The 9,410-nt window shown below is 45.4% G+C and overlaps 1 protein-coding gene across 2 annotated transcripts; it reads left to right on the top strand.

Annotated features, from left to right (window-relative positions):
* Positions 1 to 1,769: 1,769 nt before the first annotated feature.
* On the top strand, positions 1,770 to 4,071 carry LOC147441065 (glucan endo-1,3-beta-glucosidase 5-like). 2 transcript variants are annotated; one of them, XM_086482802.1, is made up of 3 exons: positions 1,770 to 2,460; positions 2,669 to 3,450; positions 3,527 to 3,759. In XM_086482802.1, the coding sequence occupies exons 1-3, from the start codon at positions 1,901 to 1,903 to the stop codon at positions 3,607 to 3,609; spliced, it is 1,425 nt and encodes a 474-aa protein (XP_086338928.1). In that variant the 5' UTR covers positions 1,770 to 1,900; the 3' UTR covers positions 3,610 to 3,759. The 2 variants fall into 2 exon arrangements, with proteins under 2 accessions (XP_086338928.1, XP_086338927.1); XM_086482801.1 differs by having other exon boundaries at positions 2,669 to 4,071.
* The last annotated feature ends 5,339 nt before the right edge of the window (positions 4,072 to 9,410 follow it).

Below are 9,410 nucleotides of genomic sequence, written 5' to 3'. Positions count from 1 at the left end.
CAAGGGAGCGACGGGTCCACGGGTCGTCATGTTGGCCTGCGGGGAGCATGGCCGCGGAGAGGGGCAATTCACCAAACGGGGCCTCGGTCCCCCTCAAGTGCCGTCCACGGTGGAAAGTTAGGTTAGCGAGAGTTAGGTTAGAATGGGAACGTGGACTGCCGGGCCGCATGAGGGACAGCCCATATGGGGGCGCTAGGGGCAAGGAGGGACCGCCGACGCGCCGCGAAAAAGTTCCCTCTCACGAGGATCCCAACAAAGAGAAGGAAGGGAACAAGTTTTCCAAGGAAAGAAGTGAGGAGATCTCTCTCTCTCTCTCTCTCTCTCTCACACACACACACACACACACACACACACACACACACACACACACATCAACTAAGGGAGGTTTCCGTTGTCGTCCTAAAACTTATCATGAGCCTTGTCCGAAGTTGGTATATATAGAGGGGAAAACCATCTTTGATTGGAGTTTTTGGAGCCTTAGGCTAGGTTCACATCGCGTGGCAGAAGAGGTGACTTTTTACTGCGAGCCAATTAGAACCTATTTCTCTCGCTGCCCTGTTCACATAAGGCGGTAGAAACTGTTGAATCTCTTTCTTGACTTGGTTGCTCGATCCCTTTTTCTCTTCCACCCTAGCCTATTTTTCTTCCGACCCCCCCCCCCCCCCCCCCCGTGAGCACTTCCACCCTGACGATTTTCTTCTCCAGCCAATGGAGCATTGCCATGCAAGCAAAGGGACCCCCTGTGGCTACCGCCTTGTGTGAACATCAGGGTAGCGGAAGAGCTCAACACCCTTGTGTTCTGCCTGGAAGTGGTGGAAGGGTGCTTTTCTTCCATCTCTCCAGTTTAAACCCAGCCTGATAGTAGCTACAAAGGTAGATTGTTCCTAATTTTTGGTTTGGGGGAGCTCGCCGTAGTGTATGCCAATCGGATTTTTGAGCATATGGTTGATTAGATTTTTGAAATCAAATTAATCTACAATTGTTGGATCTTAATTATACTCTACTCTTCTCTCTCTCTCTCTCTCTCTCTCTCTCTCTCTCTCTCTATATATATATATATATACATACACACACACACACACACACTTAATTTCTCTCTCAAGGTGGTTCTCCCAGTTTCCTCTTACACTAGAAGTCTTGAGTTCAAGGCTATGTCCCTCCCCCCCATTGGTTCCCTCTTGAAAAACCCGTCTTGAGTTCAAAGCTTATCAGGGATAATCTCTCTCTCTCTCTCTCTCTCTCTCTCTCACACACACACACACACACACACACACACACACACACACACACACACACACACACTCATCACTATATCACACGGGCACGGTCAAATGGGATCAATGGTGGAGGAGGAAAATGGGGGGTGTGTCAATCATGGATCGTCAGATCTAAGGTTGCCCCGAATTTAATAATCGGCCCATTTACAATATGACATACTCGAATCCCCTATATTTCAACGTATGCATGAGGGTGTAGTGGTTAGTGCACATGGCTCATGGTGGGGAGGTTGGGGGTTCAAGACATGGGGTGCAGATTGATCCAAAGTTACAAGCCTACCTCAAATTCACTTTTCTCCCCGAAGTTACAAATGTGCATCTGACGGCCCAAATCACCTCAGCCGTCGATCCCATTTGAGCATGCCTGTGCGAGATAGTGTGGAGCCCGCCCCCGCCCTCCCCCCCCTCTCTCTCTCTCTCTCTCTAACACACACACACACACACACACATATTAAGGTGCATGCACACAGCTGCATGCTGGCCGAGCAGATGTATGGAAGCCTGAAAGAGTAGATACTGTCCGGACTCTACTCCTTTCTCTTCCAATCTCATTTTGAGAGTTGTCATGTACCTGTGTGTGTGTGTGTGTGTGTGTGAGAGAGAGAGAGAGAGAGAGAGAGAAAATGCTGTGCGCGCTTGAAATGCGCTCCAGCACCGGCTGCGCTCACACAGCCTACTCTCTTTTCCCCTTTTTGGGCTTTGCGATCTTGCGCAGATGCGCGATCTCACAACGCTTGACGGGCGTACACATACAAATGCGCACTCACGCTTACAAACCATATCCCACGAGAGAGAGAGAGAGAGAGAGAGAGAGAGAGAGAGTGTTTGCAATGCGCTCGAACAGGGCAGAGGTTTGGTGGGCTCTGTGTACATACATTTTTTGGCTTTCGAAGATGATGATTGCACAGCATTCACACGCCCTTGGAGTCAATTGGGGCATGCAAGCGTCACATCCGCTGCCTCCTGCTACAGTGGTGCAGCTCTTGAAAGCTAATGGGATATCTAAAGTGAAGCTTTTTGAGGCAAACAGCAGAGTATTGAATGCGCTCGCCAACACTGACATCGAGATTATGGTGGGCTTGCCCAATGACCTCCTGCTAGCCATGACTGACCTTGCGCAAGCAACAGCTTGGGTTAGAGACAATGTTGCGCGCTACATGCATGAGAATGGCGTCAACATAAAGTATGTTATTTTTCTCTCCCGTCGTATGTCCTTTCTCGATGCCCATGTTACATGCTTGTGCTTGAATGCAGTAGGGTTTTTTTAATGTAATTTGGTGTTAAGCACGCTTACTCGTAGTCTGGTTGTGCTCTTACATGTCCAAACTGTGCCACAAATTGCCGAGGATGTGAATTTGCCTCTCATAAAACACAAAGAAAGTCTTATGCAGGTATGTTGCTGTTGGAAATGAACCATTCCTCAAGACCTACAACAATGTCAATCTCAAGACGACATACCCTGCGCTTGTAAACATCCAAAGAGCCCTTAATGCAGCGAGGTTAGGCGATCAAGTTAAAGCGACTGTGCCAATGAATGCTGATATCATTCAATCTGCACGCCTTCCTTCAGCCTCCACTTTTCGCCCCGATATAGCTGATTTGATGGCGCAAATTGTGACCTTTTTGAGCCAAAATGGTTCTCCATTCACCATTAATATATACCCCTTCATTAGTTTGTATAATGACCCCCATTTTCCTGTTGATTATGCTTTCTTTGATCAAACAAGTAGTCCTGTTGTAGATGGCGTTTATGTCTATCACAATGTGTTCGATGCCAGTTATGATTCACTGGTTGCAGCACTAAATACCGTGGGACCCTATGAAACAATGAGTATAGTTGTGGGTGAGATAGGGTGGCCGACAGATGGAAATGTGAATGCAAACATTGGTTACGCCAAGAGGTTCAATCAAGGTTTTCTGAAGCATGTGGCAAGCAAGGTAGGCACGCCACGCCGGCCCAACTCACTCATCCAGTTTTACTTGTTTAGTTTGATCGACGAGGACCTCAAATTGATTGTGCCGGGGAATTTTGAACGGCATTGGGGCATCTTCCAATATGATGGAAGACCCAAATATGCTCTCTCTTTGCCAGATACAAACGGGCAAAACCTTACAGAGGCATCAGGAGTGAGGTACTTGACAAGGGAGTGGTGTGTGTTCAATCCTAATGGAGGTGATGAATCTAACCTTAATGATAGTATGTCATATGCTTGCTCATTTTCCGATTGTACTGCACTTGGCTATGGCAGCTCTTGCAATCCCTACCTGGATGCAGCTGCGAATGCATCGTATGCGTTTAATAATTACTTTCAACGGCAGAATCAAGCTCTAGGCACATGCAGTTTCAATGGGCTAGGCAAGGTGGTTGCAGAGGACCCATCGATTGGGGCATGTGAGTTTATGATTCAGATTGCGACATCTGGTGTGGAGGATTCATTGGGCTCTTGCAAGAAGATAAATGCAGCATACCTCTGTTGGTATATTGTGATGTGTTTTATGTGGCTTCTATATTGAGGATATGGTTTAGTATATCAAACAGATGCGCGGAGTGAGACTGCAGTGCCACTATATGTGTCGAATTGTGCCATTGTAGAATGTTTTGGTGTAAATGGATGCCCTTTAGTAGTGAAAGGATGATCAATCTGGAAGAAAATTTTATAGTGCCTTTTTGTTAGTGCTATGCCTTTTGATCCTCGTCGAGAATTCTCTATATGTAAACCCTCCATATCACGGGCAGTCAGTCACCATATTTGCAGATTTTCATGAATACAACACACTTTTCTAGTTCAGTCTCTATGTGCCCTTTGATTGGTACTTGTTTTTGTGGAGAGAGATTCCTTTCTGTTTGCATGGTTTACATGCCTCATGTAATCCCTTCTTGATGAGTCTCCATGTTCATGTTTCTCTAGTTAGTTAATAATTTGTAGGGTTGTAGAGACGCGTAAAAACCCATGAGTACTAGTTGAAAGTCAGAGTTTTTCCGGTGAAAAACACATTATTGTTTCTAAACAATATTCTCCTTGTCACAATCTCACAAGGGTCAGCTAGGGGGGATCTAGGGCCCATATTTGGGAGCACGGAGCGGCTTTAAATTTCAGCCGTTTGACTATCCGAACTAGAGGCAAAAACGGTGCCTTAAGTTCACCCCTAATTCACCGGCCTTGTGGGGTGGGGGTCAATCCCAAGACCTCCCGGTTGCCACAATAAAGCCCTACCCCTAGTTTACCCTTAGTTCACCCACCCCTAGTTCACCCTAGTAGAAAGAGGTGATTGGATGGTCAAGATTAAAGCCGCTCTGTCTCCCCAAATTTGGGCCCTAGATCCCCTTTGGGCCATACCATGGTGATGAGGCAAGCCTCCCTCTTGTAGAAAGAATTGAGAAAGACGTTATCATTCGCTCGATAGTGTCCATGTTCATTATTGAAATCAACAATGATTGAAAATTACGAGACATTATTACATGTGCAAATGCTAGCCCAACTACTTTCACAAAGAAAGTCCTTTTCACAGTCATATGCTAGCTTAAGTTCTCAATAAACCATCTTCACTTCCTCACATACATGAAGCCAAGAAATTCCAATACATTACATAGTATTTTGTTTTCCATACACTAACCCAATCTTCTTTCAAATCATAGTAAAGCAAACTCAAGTCTCTTTGGGAACAACATCATAGAGAAAGCATCGTTAAGTATTACTCCGCAATGGACTCCTTCCAACAATTGAAGAAACCCATCTTCAACACCTTGAAAGGGAACATGTTCTCCTCTTGCAAACAAAACTCAGTATATGCATTGAATTATTTTCCTCATTTGGTTATCAAGGATGCCATACATGTGCAAACCAAGTCTGAAAAAATAATTGAGATTACCACCTTGATCTACAACACGTTGATTTGTACGGCTTTTGCTTTTCTCCTCCAAGGCATTTTTTTAGTGAGACATAAAGATTCATATCACTTTTTCAAAAGAGTTAAAAGAACACGAGAGGCAACATTTAAAAATTACATAGAGAGGAGAAGAGGGTCTGGTTTTTGGGCATGTTGTGATATCAAGTGTCACACCAGAGGCCAGGGGCTAGTCTGAACCAAGCTCAAAGATTGCCTATATAAGGGGCAAAGGTTGGGTGGAGAGATGGGTTCTAGACTCTCCCTCTGGTCTCACACAGAGTGGTATCAGAGCTAAGCTTAACAAAAGCAAGTCTGGAGCTAATTTGGGAAAAGGGCTTGCATTTAACTCTCTCTCTCTCGCAACACCATGTGGATATGGCCGCTTAGAGGGGAGGAAGAGGTGCAATAGAATCGAGGGTTCTTTAGCTCGCTGAATTTGCGCTACCAAGGGGAGTGTTGCCGCCATCGCTATTCTCAGAAGTTTTGCGTTATTTTCTCAATTGAGTGCCCAAGGATAGGCCACCGTTTGAATTTGTTTTTCCAAGGGAGTGTACCCACGACACACACACACACCCGTGCCCCCCCTCACCTCCTCTATCCTCGCAAGAGTGGTACAAGTTAACAACGTTCCAAGGTGAGCGGAGTTCGGGGCAAGCTACGTTGTAAAAACTCTGCAGATTCAAAAAATTTCTAAAAATTTAAAGAATTTTAAAGTTCATCATCTCTTTGATCTTCTTTAATCGGCGACGCTTTTGACTAGGAAAGCAACATCAACCACGGGTTGCACCACACAAAGCCGATAATCTTTAGCAAAACCTTTTTGCTATCTACAAATTGACAATCCGGTGCTCCGCGGTCGCCATTGCCAATTGGCTACGTCATGACAATATCAATTTAGCAAGGTTACTCGAATTTTGTGGTTGCTGATATCATATTACAGTTTGTTTTCGGCATGCGACTTTCTCATATAAGGTACATCTTTCTCTGGCTAGCATAAGACTTTACCCCATGGATTCGGATATTGATATACAACATACATTTGATACCCTTGTTTGTAGAAGCAAGACTCCAATCTGGAAGGGTTGCACTTTCTCTCTCAAAAAGAGGTGGATGATCTGTTAAAAGAAAACCAAGCCACCAATTTTTAGAGGAGAGAAAATGAAGCACAACAAAGATGTTGTGAATATATTCCTGAGTAAATGGATGGGATTCACGATCTTAGATGCAAGCAGAGCATTGCAAACAAGTTTGACACTAGAGGGTAAGGCCTACAAATGGTGAATGTCCCTCAAGAAAAAGGGCATCAAACCATACACTTGGGAATCTTCTGAGAATGTATTAAGACGAGGGTCTAAATATCGTTGTCGGGGGATATGTATTCGCTACGTGAGCCGGGCAAGCGTCGGGCCTCTGGCTGTGGGAGGTGTGAAAGAGAGAGAACAAGAACAATAGATGCAACTGAATCTGGAAATCACCGTAATCATCAATTAATTGATTAACGCTTGAGTACAACTTAATCCTTAGCCAAGGCGGACTGTTAACAGCACCGTCACTTGGATCATCTGCTAACTAGGAGCTTAAGCTCCCATTTATAGGATCAACCGGGCCGTTAATGACATCGGGCTTAACAAAATGCTAATTCAATCTCTAACGGATGACGGTGATGGAAATTTTCATGTGCCTTCATCTGCTTTGAGTTCCCTTAGATTTAGCAAACTTCAGATTTTCCAATTATTTCGCAGATTCCTGCTCCTTATGCTTTGCACTAGCTTAATTGCCACTCACAGCTTTTAACTTCTTCTTGATCTTCAATTGCTATCTGATGCTTTAACCCTTGCTTTGCCTGCCTCGTGCTTTCCTCTTGCCTTCTTAATCATGGCCGCTCATCTTATGCTCGACGAGAGAGAGAACTTCATGCTTGCTTATGTATGAGAGAGATCCTTGGTTTTGCTTCTCAAGCACGAGAGCGAGAGACTTCCTTTTTGCTTTGCCCTGGTTCTTAGGCACGTTTGAGAGGTAGCCTGTATCCTGCTTCAAATCCTCCCTTGCCGGCTTTGCTAGCCGAGGTCTCCTTCTCCTCTTTTGTTAACTCCCTTCACGCCTCTTGCCGAGGTCACCTCGCTTTGCCGGCCTCTTTCCCTAGTGTAAGGCTCGACTCCTTCTTCTTGCCCCTTCTCTAGCACGGATCCTTGTCGCGAGCGAGAGAGAGAGAGAGAGAGAGAGAGAGAGAGAGAGAGAGAGAGAGAGAGAGAGAGAGAGCTTTTCCTTCTCCAACCTTGCTTCGAGGATGAGAGCGAGAGAGAGGGAGCTCTTCCCTCCTTGCCCTTCGACTCCTTTCCGCCCTCCTCTTCTTCGCCTTGCTAAGCTTTGGTTGCCCTCCTCTTTTATTAATAGCCCTCACTTCCCCCTAAGCAACGATGGCGCCGTCGTTGCTAGGTGGGAAGGAGCTTGATGACGTGGGAGCGAGTAACACGAGTAGCATGAAACCCAGTGAGCCCAGTTCTGAATTTGTGCGCGAGGCGATCCTTTGCAAGTTTCCTTTCTACGGTGACCTCATCCCGTGCCCGAGCAGGCCATCGTGAGCTCGTTTTTCACCCGCTTGAGCCGCTGCTCGCTGATCACGCCATGGATCTCCTCCTTTTCTTTCCTTTTCACATTTATGTAATCCTTTGGGTGGCCTTTGGGTGCCCAACTTAGTTTGGTTTGGGGCGGGCGGCCATGCCCCTTGGCCTTTGGTGCATAGGGGAGGCCTCTCGGCCCTTAAGCTTCATAAAGGCAGAACATTTGGCATGCATATCAACCTAGGCACCGCCCGCAATCATTGCATTTCAAAAGACGATATTTTCGACTAAGACCTCAACAATAGCTTTTTGTGCTTTCGTAACAGCACCACAACTGGCATGCATATCATACAGGCAATGTGAAGCTTGGCATTCGGCTCCAAATGCTTTTAGCATTACTGTAAATTAATATGAACCTCCCTATTTGGTATATGTATCGGCCAAAGCTCCGTTAAGCATATCATGTTTTAGCCGGCCATGGAATTCAATTCAAATGGAGCATTAGCTATCAGTGCACTGCAAGAGATTCAATTTTGAACAAGATATTCCTCGAGCACTTATTCTACCATTTTCTAGAACCAGGATGAAGCTCAAAACTCCTCGATCGCACTCCAGCCAAGCCGACTAGACTGGCACGGACCCGGCCCACGGTGAATCTTGAACATCCAATAACTTGGCAATGGAACTCCGATCACTGATCTGAAAAGACCGACGCGCTCCACAAAGTGAGCAGTTTAGGTCCGTGCATTCCTTTCATTTCTCTCGCCTCAGTTGCAGTTGCCCAATCCGGCACGGATCTGCATTAACTTAAACTTCAAACTACCATAACTTCTTCACCGTAGCTCCAATCGACGAGCCGTAAAGACAGGCCGATAAAGTACTTCAAGCACTGCAGTTCTAGATCATAATATCCCATCTGTACTCACTTCAAGCATAATCATTTTTGGCATCATTAAAGCATCTGTTGGCCCTTTTAAGCTGCATCTGGCATACATTAATCATTAAACGTGGCCTGTTAACAAGCCCTAATCATTGACCATTAAATGTGTAGGCTTCAAAGAAGCTTAGCTTGCATTTCTCTGCTCTTTTTCTCTTCATTGCAGCGGAGCCGCACAACATCGTTCAGAAAGTATGCAGTTCATCTGTGGGCTGAGCCTAAGACCCCAAGACGCTTGAGGAGTCTATAATGCAAGCGTATATACATGGCGATCCCGATGAAAAAGCATTGAATAACACTTATGTGTCTCAGATTGCACGTGAAAATGCATGAACACAGCATGGGCAAAATAAGAGAAAATTTATAGTAGTTGTATCTGTTGCATCCAAGAAGCCAAGGGGCCTAGGGGCCATCTATCTAGTAAAGAGTTTGAGAAGGCTAAGAAGGAAAAGTTATGTTTTACTTGTTTAGGAAGTGTACATGAAAAGAGGATTATTTCAAGGGAAAATCTACTACCCAAGTTAAGGAAAAAGTGATGCAAATGTGTGAAATTGCTGCCTCTTGAGTCCTCCTCTTGGCATTCTAATGTGGAAGTAACACAATTTGAAGTGGTGCATGAGTGCTGTATCACAGTGTCAATGTGGCAGCCAACCTTTGGTCCACATGAGCTGGTGTGTATGCATGGGTTGATACAAGATCACAAGGGGAGAATCTTGGAGACGATGGTGCTTCATATAATCTCATTAA

The sequence above is a fragment of the Adiantum capillus-veneris genome, chromosome 15 (assembly GCF_014529385.1).
Source record: "Adiantum capillus-veneris isolate H3 chromosome 15, ASM1452938v2, whole genome shotgun sequence".
In the NCBI taxonomy this organism is placed as follows: domain Eukaryota; kingdom Viridiplantae; phylum Streptophyta; class Polypodiopsida; order Polypodiales; family Pteridaceae; genus Adiantum; species Adiantum capillus-veneris.
This window is presented reverse-complemented; position numbering and strand designations above follow the sequence as displayed.